This window comes from Stegostoma tigrinum, chromosome 12 (assembly GCF_030684315.1).
Source record: "Stegostoma tigrinum isolate sSteTig4 chromosome 12, sSteTig4.hap1, whole genome shotgun sequence".
Classification (NCBI taxonomy): Eukaryota; Metazoa; Chordata; class Chondrichthyes; order Orectolobiformes; family Stegostomatidae; genus Stegostoma; species Stegostoma tigrinum.
The window spans coordinates 59,096,729-59,117,400 of NC_081365.1; the positions used below are offsets into that span (position 1 = coordinate 59,096,729).

The window sequence follows — 20,672 nt, forward strand, 5'->3', positions numbered from 1 at the left end:
TGTACTGTGCAAAATTTCTCTCCAATCTCAAAAGAACATGAGAACATTATCCTTCAGATGATCAAAACCAAAACCAAGTTGATGTCATGCTCAGAAATAATAAAATGTGAGGCTGGATGAACACAGCAGGCCCAGCAGCATCATAAAAGCTGACATTTCGGGCCTAGACCCTTCATCAGAGAGGGGGATGGGGTGAGGGTTCTGGAATAAATAGGGAGAGAGGGGGAGGCAGACCGAAGATGGAGAGAAAAGAAGATAGGTGGAGAGGAGAGTATATGTGGGGAGGTAGGGAGGGGATAGGTCAGTCCAGGGAAGACCGACAGGTCAAGGAGGTGGGATGAGGTTAGTAGGTAGATGGGGGTGTGGCTTGGGGTGGGAGGAAGGGATGGGTGAGAGGAAGAACAGGTTAGGGAGGCAGAGACAGGTTGGACTGGTTTTGGGATGCAGTGGGTGGAGGGGAAGAGCTGGGCTGGTTGTGTGGTGCAGTGGGGGGAGGGGACGAACTGGGCAGGTTTTGGGATGCAGTGGGGGTAGGGGAGATTTAGAAGCTGGTGAAGTCCACATTGATACCATTGGGCTGCAGGGTTCCCAAGCGGAATATGAGTTGCAGTTACATTGATGACCGTATTGGCGCCGCCTCTTGCTCCCCAGAGGAGCTCGAACTGTTCATCCACTCCACCAACACCTTCCACCCCAACCTTCAGTTCACCTGGGCCATCTCCAGCACATCCCTCACCTTCCTGGATCTCTCAGTCTCTATCTCAGGCAACCAGCTTGTAACTGATGTCCATTTCAAGCCCACCAACTCCCACAGCTACCTAGATTACACCTCCTCCCACCCACCCTCCTGCAAAAATTCCATCCCCTATTCCCAATTCCTCCGCCTCCGCCGCATCTGCTCCCACGATGAGGCATTCCACTCCCGCACATCCCAGATGTCCAAGTTCTTCAAGGATCGCAACTTTCCCCCCACAGTGGTCGAGAACGCCCTTGACCGCATGTCCCGCATTTCCCGCAACACATCCCTCACACCCGCCCCCGCCACAACCGCACAAAGAGGATCCCCCTCATTCTCACACACCACCCCACCAACCTCCGGATACAACGCATCATCCTCTGACACTTCCGCCATCTACAATCCGACCCCACCACCCAAGACATTTTTCCATCCCCACCCCTGTCTGCTTTCCGGAGAGACCACTCTCTCCATGACTCCCTTGTTCGCTCCACACTGCCCTCCAACCCCACCACACCCGGCACCTTCCCCTGCAACCGCAGGAAATGCTGCACTTGCCCCCACACCTCCTCCCTCACCCCTATCCCACGCCCCAAGATGACTTTCCATATTAGGCAGAGGTTCACCTGCACATCTGCCAATGTGGTATACTGCATCCACTGTACCCGGTGTGGCTTCCTCTACATTGGGGAAACCAAGCGGAGGCTTGGGGACCGCTTTGCAGAACACCTCCGCTCAGTTCGCAATAAACAACTGCACCTCCCAGTCGCAAACCATTTCCACTCCCCCTCCCATTCTTTAGATGACATGTCCAATATGGGCCTCCTGCAGTGCCACAATGATGCCACCCGAAGGCTGCAGGAACAGCAACTCATATTCCACTTGGGAACCCTGCAGCCCAATGGTATCAATGTGGACTTCACCAGCTTCTAAATCTCCCCTTCCCCCACCGCATCCCAAAACCAGCCCAGTTCATCCCCTCCCCCAACTACACCACACAACCAGCCCAGCTCTTCCCCTCCACCCACTGCATCCCAAAACCAGTCCAACCTGTCTCTGCCTCCCTAACCTGTTCTTCCTCTCACCCATCCCTTCCTCCCACCCCAACCTGCACCTCCATCTCCTACCTACCAACCTCATCCCACCTCCTTGACCTGTCCGTCTTCCCTGGACTGACCTATCCCCTCCCTACCTCCCCACCTACACTCTCCTCTCCACCTATCTTCTTTTCTCTCCATCTTCGGTCCGCCTCCCCCTCTCTCCCTATTTATTCCAGAACCCTCACCCCATTCCCCTCTCTGATGAAGGGTCTAGGCCCGAAACGTCAGCTTTTGTGCTCCTGAGATGCTGCTGGGCCTGCTGTGTTCATCCAGCCTCACACTTTATTATCTTGGATTCTCCAGCATCTGCAGTTCCCATTATCACTGATGTCATGCTCAGCTTTAGTTGTTGCACCAGCAGTCACTATGCAGATTCATTGTCAAGGACCTAACTCTGGAATTCCTTTCCTAAATTTCTCTAGATCTCTATACTTCTTTAGAGTATTCCCCAAAATCTGCCTTGTTGACTGAGCTTTTGCTCATGTACTTGAACTTCTCCTGATACAGCTCAGTACAAATTTTGTTTGGTAACAATTCTATGAAGCACCTTTGGGTGTTTTACTTTGTGCAAGGTGTTACATGAACACTTGTTGCTATACTCATGTTTATACCATCATGCAAGATCACAAACTTTATCAAAGAATCTTAGCAATAATTTGAAAAGTTTAGCAGACCAATAACACATTGAAATTTGGACAATTCAAAGGTTAGTTAGCCTTAGGAAAGGACACATTCATGCGAAGTAGTATAGCACTGTAATAATTAATGCATGCACTCCAGTTTATGTTTCTTCTGAACAGAAGAGCAGAAGAAATATAAGCAAGAGTTGGATGTTCATCCCTTAAGATTGCCATTCTACAGAATCAGATTTGACATGGTCCATTATACCAACAAAACAATTGTCATCAAAATCTGTGTAAAATGCAACAATGCCACAAACACTCATCACAAAGTCTCAAAGAAATGCAACCAGATGGATCACCTGGCATCGACATAGGCACCAGAAAAGACAAAGGCAAAAACAGCCCTGTTGACTCTGCAGAGTCCTCTTCACTAACAACTGGGGGTTCGTGCCAAAATTTGGAGAGTTGTCTCACAGACAAGGTAAGCAACAGCTTGACACAGATATACTTACAGAATCATACCTAACATGCAATGTCCCAGGCACCACCATCACCATCACTGGATATGTCCTGTCCCACCGGCAGACCCAGAAGACATGGCGGCACAGTCGTATACAGTTAGGAGGGAGTTGCTCTAGGAGTCCTCAACATTGACTTCGGATCCCATGAAGTTTCATGGCTTCAGATTAAACATGGACAAGGAAATGTCCTGCTGATTACCACATACCGTCTTCCCTCAGCTGATGAATTAATGCTCCTCCATGTTGAACAACATTTTAGAGGAAGCACTGAGGATGGCAAGGGCACAAAATGTACTCTTGGTGGGAGATTTCAATGCCCACCATTAAGAGTGGCCGGGCAGCTGTATTGGGTTGGGTCCTAAGGTGCATAGGTGCTAGACTGGGTGTGCAGCAGGTGGTGAGGGAACCAACAAGAGGGAAAAACATTCTTGACCTCATCCTCACCAATCTACCAGCTGCAGTTGCATCTGTCCATGACAGTTTGAGTAAGAATAGCAATCGCAGTGTCCTTATGGAGACGAAGTCCCGCCTACACATTGAGAATAACCTCCATCATGTTGTGTGGAACTATCACTGTGCTAATTGGGACAGACTTTGCACAGATCTAGCAACTCAAGAATGGATATCCATGAGACGCTGTGGGCTATCAACAACAGCAAATTGTACTCCAGCACAATCTCTAACCTCATGGCCCAGCATATCCCCCATTCAATCAATCAATACCATCAAGGCAGGGGGTCAACCGGGATTCAATGGAGAGCATGCCAGGACCGGCACCAGGCATACCTGAAGATGAGGTATCAACCTGGTGAAGCCACCAAAGAGGACTACTTGCATATCAAACAGTGAAAGCAGCAAGTGAATCCAGCAACTAACAAATCAGATCTAAGCCCTGTAGCCCTGCCACGTCCAGTCATGAATGGTGGTGAACAATTAAACAACTCACCGGAGGAGGAGGCAGGTCCACAGATATTCCCATCCTCAATGATGGAAGAGCCCAGCACATCAGTACAAAAGCTAAGGCTGAAGCATTTGCAGCAATCTTCAGCCAGAATTGCTGAGTGGATGATCCAACTCAGCCTCATCCAGATACCAGTCTTCAGCCAATTCGATTCATTCCATGGGGTAGCAAGAAATGGTTGGAGATTCTGGATACTGCAAAGGCTACAGGCCCTGACAACATTCCAGCAATATTAATGAAGACTTGTCCCTCAGAACTTGCTGAATCCCTAGCCAAGCTGGTCCAGTACAGTTAAAACATTGGCATCTACCTGGCAATGTAGAAAATTGCCCAAGTATATCCTATTCACAAAAAGCAGGACAAATCCAACTCGGCCAATTACTGCCCCATCAGTCTACTCTCAATCATCAGTAAGGTGATGGAAGGTGTCATCAACAGTGATATCAAGCAGCACCTGATCAGCAATAACCTGCTCAGTGACACCCAGTTTGGGTTCTGCTAAGGCCACTCAGTTCCTGACCTCATTACAGCCTTGATTCAAACAAAGACCAAACAGCTGGATTCCAGAGGTTAGGTGAGAGTGACAACTCTTGACAGCAAGGCTGCATTCGACTGAGTGTGGCATCAAGGAGCCCTCGCAAAACTGGATTCAATAGGTGGCATGAGATAAACTCTCCAGTGGTTACAGTCATACCTGCCACATAGGAAGATGGTCGTGGTTGTTGGAGGTCAATCATCTCAGCTCCAGCACATCATGGCAGGAGTTCCTCAGATTAGTGTCCTCAGCTCAAACATCTTCAGCTGCTTTATCGATGACATTCCCTCCATCATAAGGTCAGAAGTGGGAATGTTCACTGATGATTGCATAATGTTCAGCACCATTCGCAACTCCTCAGATACTGAAGCAGCCCGTATTCAAATGCAACAAGATCTGCACAATACCCAGGCTTGGGGTGGCAAGTGGCAAGTGACATTCGTGACACACAAATGCCAGGCAATGACCATCATTAATGAGAAACAATCTAACCATTGTCCCTTGACATTCAATGGTGTTACCATCGCTGAATCACCTATTATCAATATCCTGGGGGTTATCATTGACTAGAAACTCAAATGGAGTCACCACATAAACACAGTAGCTACAAGAAGCTAGGAATACTGCAGCGAATAACTCACCTCCTGACTCCTCAAAGCCTCAAAGTCCACCAACTACAAGACATAAGTCAGGACTGTGATGGGATATTTCCCTCTTGCCTGGATGAGCGCAGCCCTAATATCACTCAAGAAGTTTTCCATCATCCAGGGCAAAGCAGTCCACTTGACTGGCACTATATCCACAATTATCTACTCCCTCCACCACCGATGCTCAGTCACAGCAGTGTGTACGATCTACAAAATGCACTGCAGAAATTCACCAAAGATTCTCAGACAGCATCTTCCAAACCGATGATCACTTCCATCTAGAAGGACAAGTGCAGCAGACGCATGGGAACACCGCAACCACCGAGTTCCCCTCCAAGACACTCAGCATCCTAACTCAGAAATGTATCATCGTTCATTCACTGTCACTGGGTCAAAATCCTGGAATTCCCTCCCTAATAGCATTGTGGGTCAAACTACAACTGGTGGACTGCAGCAGTTCAAGAAGCCAGCTCACCACCACCTTCTCAAGGGCAACTGGGAATGGGCAAGAAATGCTGGCCAGCCAGCAAAGAAGCTAAACACTCAAAAATGTTTTAAATTTCCAAAATTAGCAGATGGCTTCAATTTGCATAGAGTTTTCTTTTTCAATATTGTAACTTCACATTAAAGGTTGTCACTAAAGAGCTCATACTTAAAAAATAGACACGCAATTAAATAATTTCAGATGCCAAGTATGAAAAAAATGTGGATCTGAATAATTACAATATTTGCTCTGTTATTGGAAGACTTGGCCATTTATTACCTTGATTTTGCTTCAGTGGAATGCAGAAAACAGTCTCTTTGTTAGAGCATTGTAGCAGGTCTGAAGGACGTTGATGGTGCGTGACCTGTTCATTATCTGAACAAATGAAGATTTGAGATTAAAAAGCTTTTATGATTCACCGTCATATCAAAGAAAAGAATCAATGACACTAATGTATTTTCTTCCCCCATATCACATCAAAATGAGCAGAAAATTAGCATACAGTGGAACATTTTACAAGCAAAGTCAGAGTTCTAGACAGAACTCTTTATTTAGAAAGAAAAGAAAACTAGTTATTCTACAATCTTCCAAACACTTAGTACACAAAGATGTGAGATATTTGGTCCCATTGAAAACACACATGTGAACCATTTTTCAGTGATTGAATATGAATATAGCACAAGTATTTCTGCAATATTGTCAATTTAAAAACAAAAATGGCTATTTTTCAAATATGCTTCTGTACAAATGGGCTTTTTTTGTATTTCTAAATTAGGTATTCCAAATGGGGTCGGTTTGGAACTCCTTCGACCCTCCACTCCTTGCCATCTTTGCAATTTTGAGAGTTGGACCTGCCTTTGGGCAGAGAACTGAAAAAGATGATTCAGAATGAAGTGTGCAATTTTGATCGTCATTCTTTCTTCTTACCAAGGATTTTCAAATTGTCTATTATTGTTATAACTGAACATCAGCACGTTTAAATATCCTATTTTTGAGAGATTTCTGTCAGCAATTTTCTTTATGTGCAACCTCTTCTAAAGTCATTAGCAACATACCACAGCAGCATTCTACAGGCATAAGCTACCTTTCAGTATTTCGCAATTATATAGTTGGAACAATGGGCTAGATTTTCCCATTTGTAATCGATGCATGGGGCAAGTGAGTTTTGTGACATTTAGTCCACCATGGCCTGGGATAAATATCCTCACACAGTTTTCTGCTTTTGACCTCATTATTTATGCCACTCAGGTGCAAAACACATTTCTCAAGGAACCTCATGGCGAATGAGACATAAATGCTTGTCGCCAGTGAAACCGTCCAACCCTCTGTCACCCTTTTTAAATCCCAGTTGCATGCCACTTGAGATGCTGCAAGGTAAACAAACCCTGCACACACTGGTGCTCAAGCCTGAAATATTTCAGTAGAAAAACCAAGCTTGATCCAAGCTTCCAGTGCAGAGATTGGAGGTGTTGGTGTATGGGATGGCTGAGAGGGGAGCTGCCCTGTTCCTTGCTGGTCACCAAAGGACCCAAGTTGACTGACACAGCCAGTCTGAACAGAAATTGCAGGACAAGTCAGCTCTACATCCTAAATAAAAAGGGATGCCTAGCAGTGCAAGACGGTCAATGGTGTTCTGCTCTCCACAGGATAAGTGCCATCATCTACTCTCAGGTACTTCACACTCCCAGCCCTGACTCTAACCTCGCCACCTACTGAAGGTCCTTTGCAGATTTATTTCATCATTGTGTCAAGCTCTCCCACCTATTTTTGCATCATCAACAAATTTAGAAACATCAAACTATGTTTCCTCCTCCACATCATTGTTGTAGATAGTATATATCTTGGGTGGAGATAGCTATTACGAGGGGGCACAGTTTTAAAGAGGGTAGAGGTAGATATAGGGGAGACATCAAAGGTAGGTTCTTTACTCAGAGTGGTAGGGCGTGGAATGCATTGCTGGAGATGGTAGCGGAGTCAGCCTCATTCAGGGCATTTAAGCAGCAATTAGATAGGCATATGGATGATAGTATAAGGTAGGGGTGGATGTTCAATAGACCTTAGGTTTAGGGTAAAAATTCAGCCCAACATCGTGGGCAAAAGGGCCTGTACTGTGCTGTACTATTCTATGTTCTAAATAATCAAGGCTCTGTGACTGATCTATATATCCCATTCTCTGTATCATAAATACCCACAGTCCACTCACCTTCCTAATCACTTGCTGTGCTTGCATACTAATTCTTTGTGATACGTGCACCATGGCAGCTAGATCCCGCTGTACCACCCAATGTGGGCATCAAGGCCCTAATAATGTGTGCATGCCCGTATTATCCTGCTGATGCGTTCACAGATGATTTGCACACCATGGAGTAGAAGATTCCAATTTATGAAGATTGTTGGCTGCTAACAGAGCAGGCCAATTGCTAAGTGAATGCAATTGATTTCAAACTGTCCTTGTGGACACCCTTCAATGACAGCAAAGCCCAATATACTAAGCCCCAGCACCTAAGAAGCAATTAATAAATTGGTGAATCTTCGAAAACAGAGGATGCAAATTTCCCCTCCCTTAGGTTGGCAGGGGAGATGGTGACAATGACAAATAATAAGACAAGTTGGCCCTGGAGAAATACCTCCCCCCTCTCACCACCACAGCAGTCAAGTCCTCAGTGAAAAGGTCCATTCGGATCCAAATTCATAGAACATAGAACATAGAACATTGCAGCACAGTACAGGCCCTTCAGCCCTCGATGTTGTGCCGACCTGTCATACCAATCTCAAGCCCATCTAACCTACACTATTCCATGTACGTCCATATGCTTGTCCAATGACGACTTAAATGTACTTAAAGTTGGCGAATCTACTACCGTTGCAGGCAAAGCGTTCCATTCCCTTACTACTCTCTGAGTAAAGAAACTACCTCTGACATCTGTCCTATATCTTTCACCCCTCAATTTAAAGCTATGCCCCCTCGTGCTCGCCGTCACCATCCTAGGAAAAAGGTTCTCCCTATCCACCCTATCTAACCCTCTGATTATTTGATATGTTTCAATTAAGTCGCCTCTCAACCTTCTTCTCAGCCTCAAGTCCTCAGCCTTTCCTCGTAAGACCTTCCCCTCCATGCCAGGCAACATCCTAGTAAATCTCCTCTGCACCTTTTCCAAAGCTTCCACATCCTTCTTATAATGCGGTGACCAGAAGTGTACACAATACTCCAAGTGCGGCTGCACCAGAGTTTTGTACAGCTTCACCATAACCTCTTGGTTCCGGAACCCGATCCCTCTATCAATAAAAGCTAAAACACTGTATGCCTTTGTGAAGTGGGGCATGAAAAGGAGCTGCTTTGAACGCTGGGCGTTGTCAATGGGAGGAGTACAATAAAGATCAACCAAAATGAAACATAAGCAGGATTGTGGGTCAACTGCGTCTCCATTGTTGGTGGTGCAACCACATCCCTATAAATGAGGCTCTTGCCATCTCCTAGGCAATGTCAAGTGCACGATGTAGTGACCAACAAGGAGAAAGAGAGAGTCCGATGTGTTTCAGTGGGTGCCACATGGGGCTAATGGGTAAACCCAGCTCTCAGCATCTGGTCTCATAGATCCCGCTTCGTCCAATGTACCGAACCCATTTTATCACATCATGATCGCTGTAGTTCAGCTTCGGTTCAAACACTTTAAGGTACCGCACTTTCAGCCCAGATGGAGCGAATGGGGCCTTGAAGTTCATGGAAATAGGTGGACGAGCCCATTTCTTTTTGTCATTAGTGGGTAGAAGCTCGATCTCAGCACTGATCTGAGATTCCTTCATTCCTGCCATTCATTTAATCTTCCAAACAATTGCATTTTCACTGGCCTTGTACTTGGCTTTCCCTTTCACGCAGATGACCTGCACTCCACTGGTATTGAGTGGGGTTGGAATACGCACCTCAATATTCTGTGCCAGCATGGATGGTTTAAAGTTTGATTTAATCACAACTTTCACTTCAAGTTTAGTGCGACCTACTTCTCTGACCAATGGGATCACACGGAATGGCAGGATGATATCTTTAGTGGTTCGATACCTCATAAGTTCATATTCTCCATCTGGTGGGATGAAACGAATGCTCCTTTCAGATTCAAACTTGCTGAGCCTCACACATTGGTGGAATGTGCAGTCATCAATTGCTATAGATTGTTTACCGCTTTTCACACTCTCGTCAGCAGTTCCTTTGCCTTGTTTCTCGATAACAATCTTGTCATTCATCCCAAACTTGCATTCTGGCATTCTACTCAAGTAACTCTTCATTACTACCCTGCCTGAGACATGAGCACTTAGAACCAGACCTTGTGGTGACATTAGCAGGTTGACACTCTCCAAAACATCCAAGAATATCTCATTTCGCTGATACATGATTCCTTCACGTCTCCATCCAATCTGTCCAGTTACCTGGCTAGTGATCTGTGACTGTTCTTCCTTGGTCTGATGCTGGCTTTGATTCCTTGTTGAGTAATGAAAGTTTTCAGTGCCCCAGTCTCAGAATTCTGTGGATAGCCAAAATCCAGGATTTCATCCAGCAGCTCATAAATACGGACAAAGTTGTTCTTGATGTTTTCCTCACTGATCTTTCCAAAATACGAAGTCATAACATCACACATTTTATACAAGAACTCAAAGACCATGGCTGCATTAACATTATGCTCGGTGACAGCAGCTAGCCAGATATTGGAACGTTTCACGTGGAAGAAACTGGTTCGTGCGATGTTAGTCACTGGTGAATGCACTTGCTGCCTTGCATGGATAACATTGACGCGTAAGGCATCCACTGCGTTCCGTCCAATGTCATCCCTGTAGACTCGGGAAATCAGGACTTCTCCCTTATGGTTGTAAATGAACAAGCCTCCAATCATGATAGAAGCTTGGTTAATCTTCCCTTCCCATGTTGAATAAAAAGACCCGCCATTTCTGCCGGCTCCTCACAAAATGTCCGCCGTTGCCCTGCCCCTTTTTTTTCCCCTGGCATATCAGTTTAAATCCTCCCCAATGACTCTAACAAGCACTGCCCCTTGGATATCAGTCCAAATCCTGCCCACATGTAATCCATCCAATTTGTACATGCCCCACCTCTTCCAGACTCGGTCCCAATGCTCCAGGAATTTGAAACCCTTCCCTTGATGCCATCTTTTCAGCTTAAACCTAGCACCTTCAACCACTCAGCCAGACTACCAGTGCTGTTCAGATTTAAGCTGTACCCTCTCCCTTGTTTGTTCTGTACTTTTGCACTTAGCAATGGCCCAGGGAGTCAGCATACCTTGGTTTCCTTCATTCTACAGTGGCTTGTGGAGCGGGTGGTGGCAAGAGGCAGTTAAACCCAGAACATTACTTCCAAGTTTCTCTGTCTCCTTCATCCTCCAACAAAACAAAGTCACCGTGAGGACCACAAGCAAGGGAAAGCAAGTGGTCCTGCCTGCAGCTGGTTCTGCTGCAGAAGGAGGGGGTAATTTCTGCTCTGTCTAGCACGTGGTACTAGTAGTAACCATGAGCTCACTACCTTTGAGGTCTGATTTCTTAATTTTCTTCCTTGCTCCCTGTATTCTGCCTTTAGGACCTCATCCCTTTTCTTACCTTTGTCATTTGTACCAAAAAGTCCTTGGCTTCAAGGTCACAAATCTATCATTCACCCCATGACCTCACTTAAGTGATTACTTAAAAGAAAAACATAGAATTACAGAACAGTACAGCACAGGAACAGGCCCTTGGTCCCACTATGTTACTATTCTAACTTAATCACACCTGCCTGCACATTGTCTGCATCCCATCTATTCACTGCCTCTTCACGTCTGTCTAAATACCTCTTAAACTTTGCTAATGTATCTGCTTCTACCGCCTCCCCTAGCAGTGTGTTCCAGGCACCTACTACACTCTGTGTAAAATAAACTTTCCTCATACATCTCCTTTAAACTTACTCCCTCTCAATTTTTACCTGTGGCCCCTGGTATTTGATTTTTCCACACTGGAAAGAGATTCCTATCTTTGCCTCCCCTCAGGTCACCCCTCAGCCTCCAATGCTCAGGGGAAAACATACCAGTTTGTCTAACCTCACCTTATAAATAATCCATCCCAATCCTGGTAAACCTCTTCTGCACCCTCTCCAAAATGTCTTCATCTTTCCCTTCATGCAACAACTAGCACTGTATGCTGCACTCCAAATATGGACTGACCAAAGCCTGGCAAAGCTGCAGCGTAACTTGCCAACTTTTATGACTAGTGCCCTGACTGATGAAGGCAAAAATGCCATACACCTTACCCGCTTGAGAGTGTGGTTGGATTTGAGCCTACAATTTGACAGAGGCTGAAGCTTAAACCTAGCACCTTCAACCACTCAGCCAGACTACCGGTGCTGTTCAGATTTAAGCTGTCCCCTCTCCCTTGTTTGTTCTGTACTTTTGCACTTAGCAATGGCCCAGGGAGTCAGCATACCTTGGTTTCCTTGGACCTGTCGCTGTGCTTGGAGAAGCGATGACACAAGTGGCAAGAATCATTGTATAAATCCATACATACCCCAAGACAGAGGAAGGAAAGAGTGACACTCACCAAGTACCTGCCTATGTTATATGATTGGCTTTCTGAAGCACTGCATAGCTTGATTGGGGTTGAAGTTATTTGGAAAGGTGAAATTAATTCAAGAAATTTATGGTATTACTGAGATGAAAATGCACACAGCTTGGTCTGTCATAGCCTGCAGGCAACATACATGACCAGCAACCATAAGGGGCAGAACTTAATTGTTGAAGTTTATCAGAACAGCAATGGATGATCTCAGGAAGTTCTGAAGAAGGGTCACTAGACACAAAATGTGACTTCGATTTTTCTTCACAGATGCCACCAGACTTGGACGAGCTTTTCCAGCAACTTCTGTTTTTGTGGAGAAGATAGATGGAGGGGACACAGGCTGATCAAAGAGGCAGGGATGGAGCCAGTAAAGGTGAGTGTAGGTGGGGAGTGAGGGAGGAGATAGGTAAGTCCAGCGGGGACGGACAGGCCAAGGGGGTGGGATAAGGTTAGTAGGTAGGAGATGGAGGTGGGGCTTCAGGTGGGAGGAAGGACAGGTGAGGGAGGTGGGGATGAGCTGGGCTGGTTTCGGGATGCGGTAGTGGGAGGGGAGATTTTGAAGCTGGTGAAGTCCACATTGATACCATTGGGCTGCAGGGTTCCCAGGCGGAATATGAGTTGCTGTTGGGGACCGCTTTGCAGTACACCTACGGTCCGTTCACATTGAACAACTGCACCTCCCAGTCGTGAACCATTTCAACTCCCCCTCCCATTCCGTGGACGACATGTCCATCCTGCTCCTCCTGCAGTGCCACAATGACGCTACCTGAAGATTGCAGGGACAGCAACTCACATTCTGCTTGGGAACCCTGCAGCCCAATGGTATCAATGTGGACTTCACCAGCTTCAAAATCTCCCCTCCCCCACTGCATCACAAAACTAGCCCAGCTTCCCCCCCCCCCCCACAACCTGTCCTTTCTCCCACCTCTCCCATCCTCCCACCTCAAGCCCCACCCTCATCTCCTACCTACTAATCTCATCCTGCCCCCTTGACCTGTCCGTCCTCCCTAGACTGAACTATCTCCTCCCTAACTCCCCACCAACACTCACCTATACTGACTCCATCCTCACCTCTTTGACCGGTCAGTCTCCTCTCCACTTACCTTCTCCTCTATCCATCTTCTATCCACCTCCCCCTCTCTTTCTGTTTATTTCAGATTCCCCTTCCCTTCCCCCATTTCTGAAGAAGGGCCTAGGCCCGAAACGTCAGCCTTCCTGCTCCTCAGATGCTGCTTGGCCTGCTGTGTTCATCCAGCTCTATACCTACATCTCAGATTCTCCAGCATCTGCAGTTCCTATTATCTCTGTATTTGTTCCTGATTTACAGCATCAGCGGCCATTCTTGAGGTTTTAAACAGTGTTAGCTGGGTTGTTTGACTTCTTCAAGGCTGAGTGAGAGAGATCTTTGACAGGTAAGGGAGTTAAGAGTTGTGGGCTTAGACAAGAAACTGGGATTAGAGCAGAAGCAAATCAGGGATATGCAGCATGCTCCCAAGTATTACATTCCTCAGGAACTTTGTAGGTAAGTATCGTAAAGCTTTCTAAATTCTTCAATTGTAACACAGAAATTCATGGAGAGGGTCTTGGGGAGAAGGGAATTGCTGACTGACGTTCCAATTTGCTGGGTAACCCTCTCCCCCACAAATGTGTTCATGCATCAGGACCTCCAAATGATCCGATATGTACCTTTAGTTGATGATCTGGAGACTAGAAGTCATGGCCTAAAATTATTAACCTATTTGAAAAAAACAATTCAAGTATTTAGGACGGTGAAATATTTAATATTTAGCTCTAGAATGTTTTGCAAGCTCACATATCTTAAAAATGTGCTCAGCTATTAGTTTTAGCTTAAAAGCATTAGATGATTACCTTAACATCAATGAACATTCAACTTAATAAAACAAACAATGCTCTCAATTGAGGTCATCACCTGTCATCACAACATCCACCAGAAGGAGCTCATTTGTTGGGTTCTCAAAGGGCACAATAACTGATGCATGAGAGTTGACACATGCACTGACACTGACAGGGTCCATCTGCTGGGGCAGCAAGCCTACTCCTGACAGATGAAATGTCCACTCTTCGAACTGTTGAAAAAGTGCAAGACTGTTAGCCACATAAAACACACACAAATATTTATCTCAGTAATAACAGTTCACTGACTTAGAGCAAAACGTTCAAGCCGTGTGTAATTTGTGACTCATAATGCTTAAAAGGAAGCAGATTGGAAGCTCCAATTTTCCTTTTTTAAATAAGCCATGTTAGCAATTGGCCAATGAAATAAAAGAAATCCGCACAGGGAACTAAATTAGACTTTGTTTCCTCTTTCATTAAAATTAAAAAGTTAAGATGTTTATTGTCTTAAAGATTTAGGTAAATTTTCCTGTCAAGTATGCGCACTGAGGAAAGCCACTTGACTGCATTTCAATTCCACACGTATTCTACATGGGTGGACAGAATAAGTGTGGGTAATAATTCAATGCACTTATCATACTTGCTGGTCAGCTGTGGCTCAAGTGCCTCAGAATCTGGAGATTGTGGATGCAAGTCCCACTCTGGTGACAAGAAAAGATTTTAACCTGATACTCCACTGCAGTACCACAGGAGTTCAGATAACTGGAGGTAACATCTGTTGGGTGAGATGTTAAGCCAAGACCTCATTTACTTTCTTTGACGAACATCAAAAGTCCCATGACAATATTTAGAAAATAAAGAAAGACAGGCTTGTCCTTGGTCACTTGAGCAATGTTAAACCATCTACTGACACCACTAAAACACAATACCTAGCCATTATCACCTTTCTGCATGTGAGAGCCCACTGTGCACAAAATTACAGTTGCATTCCTTATATTATAAGTTCATAATAACATTGACAAGCATGACATCAAAATCTGAACCTGGAAGGGCATTAGTGGGCGACAAAACACCATCATGGATGTTACTGGCTCTTCAAAGAAGGCTAACCAGTCTGCTTCCTTAAGATCCACTTCAATGTTTGCCGGAAGGTGAGGCATGATCCCAGCTTTCTTCAATTCTTTCAAAGAAACACTATAGGAAGCTAGTTTTTTTTGGATAGGTAGGTGAGAGTTGCCTCTAAACCAAGCCAATGATCAAAATACATGGGGCATGAGCAGATCCAAATCCAAAAGTCCCCAGGGGAAAGGGTAAGGAGTCAGATCTCCAATCACAGGCTGGACCATAACTAAATGCAGAACAGAAACCATGTAACTCAGGAAGGAAGTGAGGTCCCTTTGACAACAAGGTCCTGGGTGCTGGCAAGGATGATGTCCAGGAGAGGAGAATGGCCTTTGAGCCAATGCCATGTGGGGTGATGCAGTGTTGCATTTTGTCCCTTCAATGACCTTTTGTTAAATAAAGATTGTAGGGAAAAAGAAGGTGGAGGTGGCCACAGGGTCTGCAATAAGATGGGACCCCAAAAGGGGATTGGTGGGAGCACATGGTGGAGCCACAGGGGATCTGTGGGAACACAGAAAGACTGCAAAGGGACTTGGGGGAACAAGAGGGCAGGGAGATAGTAAGAATTGTCGATGCTGGAGTCTGAGATAACAAGGTGTGGAGCTACAGGACCACAACAGATCAGGCAGCATCAGAGGAGCAAGAAAGCTGACATTTCAGATCGGGACCCTTCTTTAGAACTGGGGGAGCGGAAGGAGGCTCTTAAATAAATAGAGAGGAGGGGGTTGGGCTGGGAAAGGTAGGTGGGATGGTGATAGCAGGTAGGTACTGGTGAGGATTGGTCAGTGAGGTAGGAGGAAATCATAGGTGGGAGAGAAGACTGACAAATCAAGGTGGCTGGAATGACAGGGAGGATTGGTCTTGGGATTTGGTCAGGGGTGGGGAGATTTTGAATCTAGTAAAGTCCACGTTGAGACCATTGGGTTGTCAGCTTCCAAGGCAGAATACGATGTGCTGCTTTTCCAGTTTCCGGGTAGCATCGTTGTGACACTGGAAGAAGCCCAGGATGGACACATCAACCAGACAGTGGGAGGGAGAGTTGAAGTGGTTCACAACTGGGAGGTGTTGTCATTTGTTGCAAACCAAGCGTCGGTGCTCTACAAAACAGTCTGTGAGCCTCTGCTTGGTCTCACTGCTGTAGAGGAGGCCACATTGGGAACAGCGGATACAATAGACCACATTAACGGAAGTACAGGTGAACATCTGATTGATGTGGAACTTTTTTTGGGGCCTGGGGTGGAGGTGAGGGGGACGTGTAGGGGCAGGTGTAGCACTTCCTGCGGTTGCAGGGAAACGTGCCGGGTGTGTTGGGACTAGTGGGAAGTGTGGAGCGGATGAGGGAGTCATGGATAGAATGGTCCCTCCAAAAGGCAGATAAGGATGGGGAGGGCAGGGAGATTGTGGGATCACAAGGGAACTAGCATGGAACATTGAGTTGGCACAAGTGACCTTTGGGGACACAGGGAGAAAATAATGGAGCAGGAAAAAGACATGAAAAGTACAAGGGGATAATAAAGTGTGAAGCTGGATGAACACAGCAGGCCAAGCAGCATCTCAGGAGCACAAAAGCTGACGTTTCGGGCCTAGACCCTTCATCAGAGAGCATTTGCAGTTCCCATTATCTCTGATACAAAAGTACAAGCGGCTCTGGGGAGATGGATAGTGTGGCAAGCAGGCACAGCTGAGATAACACAACAGCAGAAGGGGTCAAACAAGGGGAGTCATGAATAAACCTGGTGTGAGACGGGGAGTTAGGGAAGCTGTAATAGGGTGGGATGAGGTAGAAAGGTGGCAAAGGGGACTGGGAAGAAATGAGGAGGTAACCAAGAGGCTGGGAAAGAAAGATGGGGCGGAGTGTAAGGACGAGGCTACTTGGGGGCCAGGAGAAAGGGAAGATAAAAGGCAAGTTGAAGAGAGAGAGGATTTCTGCAGAAGGTCTCAGATAAAGGAGGACTCAAAAGGAGATCAGATACAGAAGGAGGGTTCTTGGTGTGGGACGCAGGCTTTGAGGAAGGGTAAGAAGTGACAAAGGAACACTCAGCTGACTAGGAAAACATGAAATCACTGACATAGTGATTGCTTGGCAATTGAATGTGTTATCTCTAGCCTAAGGTTAGAGAACAACTGCATGAGGAAGGTTGCAGTAAATATTACTGTCATGAACAATGTTGTTAAATTTAAATACGAGATTGAGATCTGAGATGTGGTAAAAAGGGTCATAACTGCCTGTTTAACGTATTCCAACCTTGTGACTATGTAATGGAGATATATTGGTCATGACCTTACCAGTCCAATAGAAGGTATTTTCAAGGTGGTTCAATATTTTTATACAGAAGAATTTCAATTATTTTGAAAGAACATTTTGGTAACTTATGCCCCTTGTCTTATGTCAATTTAAATTTAGTGGTCTTCAAGAAATTAACATTTGCTTGTGTCTTGTGGCTTTAGGCTTAGATTGATAAATTGAGAATATTGATTAATTCTTCTAATTCTGTTTCTGGCTGAGTCCAAATGCTGTATGTGCCAACACAAAAGATAATGTTATACGTGATCCTGAATAAAGGAGTGGTAAGGGTAGTTTTATTCACACATAAGATGTCAGTATTTTAGGCAAGGCCAGTATTTATTGCAAATTCCTAGTTCCCTTGAGCTGAGTGACTCTCTAGGCCATTTCAGAGGGCAGTTAAGAGTCAAACACATTTCTGTTGATCTGAGTCACATGTAAGCCAGACCAGGTTGGGACAGCAGAATTTCCTTCCCGAAAATTTATGAGTTAACCAAACAGGTTTTACAGCAATAACAGTAGTTATAACAGTTGCCATTAGATTTTTCTTTCTGAAAATATAATGCCTAGAAACCAAAACACAGCCGTCAAGGGGAACATTTTAAAAAAGTGTCCTGGCAACCCCCAGCGTTCCAGAAGCACCACAAAGAACTTGAGCAAATGAAGTGCTGATGCTGATAGCAGTCACAAAGTTACTTAATTCTGGATGAGGGAAATGAAATTTTGCTGCATTTTAGTGAACACCGTTCTTCAGAATAATATGACTTCATGGTCTAGCAATCTGACTTTATTTCTGTCCATGTTTGCAACCTGCATGAGTTGCATTATGCTCAGAGAACATGTGTGTTTGCTGTGGTAAAATAAACAGAAATTTAAGAGAGGGATGAAGGAAAAAGGACTTAATTTCATACATAGCAGGATACAGTGTTTTGCAGGACTTACTAGATTCATATGGAAGCCAGCAATTTTAATCTGCATATCAAGTTAGAGGGCCTATTCTGAAACTTTCCAGATCCTCTAAAACACCTACCATATGAAGGAACGAAATTGGATATAATATTCTAGATGAGGCTTAACTGAGGTCTTGGGTAAGGACACCACAGCGCTTTTTTTGGATTTACTGGGTCATCTTAGTATTATAGATAAATATAGCATAAAACCGAGAATTTCACACTTGGAAAGTCAGGAAACATTTGTTGAGAAAGGCACGGTTAATGTTGCAAATCGATGACATTTATTTGCAATATTCACTGTTATTCTGATTTCCAACAGCTTTTCTGCAGTATTTTTGTTTTCTTTTTACCCAAATGCTACCTGTGTTTTTGCTGCATCCTCACAGCATTAAACATGAACCTTTTGACGCTCAACCAGTAGAACACATAGGTCTCTCTTCCTTTCAGTTTTCCCTAACCCTTCATCCAATCACTAATTATAGATGATAATGAGAAATGAATGTACATACCTGAGGACACTTAAAGATAATAGTTGCACAATGATTGGTTTTTCCCAGGGTTGACGGAGAGAATTGAAAAGGTACTTCAAGCGTAGACTGAGAATTCACAACTAACTGTAAACAAGAAGGAATCAAAACATAAAATCAACACTGGGCTTTATGGTCGAGTTCCTTCAATGTGCTACGCCTACGTATGGACATTATTATGTAATTAGTTGAAGCTGATATTTAAATTCTTTGTGGTCAGTCAGCACACCAAAAGCATGAGAACTTTTGCACAGAATCTCAACTTAGAAATGCATTTTGTTTTTTTTATTTTGGGAACCTGAATTTTCCACAGGTGAATTGTATGCAAGGCCACGGGGAAATAAACAAAGACTTGACATGGTGGGTTCCCAGTTGAGCCATGAATTTCTTTCAGAGGCTGAGTGGAAAATATTTTGCATAATTTTTTTAATATCTGTGCTAAATCTTCTTAAAGTATTCATCAAATCGAGTTCAGCTCGTTCATGAGTAAGTTAAATTGGACCACATATGGTGGTATCATCTTCCTGGAATATTTTTAAGCTTTACAGATACAATGTGGTAATTCACAACAGATGGCATTTGAGAAAGAAACATATTCTACAATGATGTCATAATGCTATGTGTCTTCTGGTACATTTATGCATTTATTGCATGCACATTCAGCCATTCCAAGCACTAAAGGAAAAGTTCTGCAGCCTCATGGTTTGATTGCAAATAGTCATGTAGGTGGGCAGTGTAAGACAGCACAAAATCCCCTGCAAATGCTTGTGTGCTGTTTATAGCCTCCATATCTGTTTGGAAAATGTGAAAACATGGGTGTCACTTAGACATTTAAAGACAGCATGTTTCCTGCTGGTCTAGTATTCTTCGCAGTATTGTAGGGATCATGGAGTCTTTCTGAAAATTTGAGTGAAAAACAGGGACAAGTTTAGCATTTAACTTCAAGGGCAACCAATACATGATTTCAGGTAGCTCGCAGCTTCACCTTTCATGATACATGAAATGTAGAGTTAGATAGCGAAGGAAAAACAAAAGAAAAAAAGATGCAATGAACTTATCCAGTTTCTGGTCAACCTCAGAAAAGATTTGTTCCCACCCTTTAAGAGGGGAGTCACATTCTGATTGCAGCAGAAGTTATCTCAATAAAAAATAGATGAGGAGCTGGAGATTTAATTGATGCAGCTTTTTAAACCCTTCTGCAAGCAGTCAACAGAAGGAAGGAGATATTTATCCCCTTCAGATGATAGAAAGCCTTCCATCCAACACCTCCAAAGACAATGAGAACATGTAGCTAAAGAGATAATTGGCAGAGCCCAGCTCCAAACTTGGCTGTAACACCAAATGTCACTTTGTGACATTCAGGTAAGAATCCCAGAACTTACTTCTTGGAAATATTTCCACCACCTGCACCATCACAATTCAACTATCTTCTTCTCAATCCTCTTCATGCTTTGACTGTCACATTCCCTGGCGTCGTTTCCCTCTGATGCACAATCTGTATTTCACCACTATTGGCATCTTTTTAAACCTCCAAATCTTGCATGTAACAATAATACTTTTCAAGGACAAGGATTTTGAAGCAGAAGCTGAAGCTGAACAGGAGCCAAAGTAAGTCAACAAGCACTGAGGTGAATGGGATTGTTGGCAATTGCTACAGGCAGTAGAATTTTCAATCAGCTCAACTGCAGAAGTTGCAGCTCAGAGATTGGCCAGAAGAGCTTTTATAAAGCCAAGTCCAGA

At 44.6% G+C, this 20,672-nt stretch overlaps 2 protein-coding genes across 2 annotated transcripts in view; both read right to left on the reverse strand.

Moving 5' to 3' along the window:
- Positions 1-20,672, reverse strand: part of LOC125456902 (cilia- and flagella-associated protein 47-like) — a 478,989-nt gene that overhangs the window by 114,321 nt on the left and 343,996 nt on the right. The window contains exons 56-58 of the mRNA XM_048540417.2: positions 18,915-19,019; positions 14,123-14,279; positions 5,887-5,982 (exon numbers count right to left, since the gene is read on the reverse strand). Of these exons, the coding sequence (XP_048396374.2) occupies positions 5,887-5,982; positions 14,123-14,279; positions 18,915-19,019 (358 nt within the window). The remainder of the gene's footprint in view (positions 1-5,886; positions 5,983-14,122; positions 14,280-18,914; positions 19,020-20,672) is intronic.
- LOC125456904 (AP-2 complex subunit mu-like) lies at positions 8,937-10,567 on the reverse strand. The gene is given in 2 exon segments (XM_059650350.1): positions 8,937-10,065; positions 10,068-10,567. Coding segments are annotated over 2 exon segments (1,305 nt in total). The 5' UTR covers positions 10,491-10,567; the 3' UTR covers positions 8,937-9,183.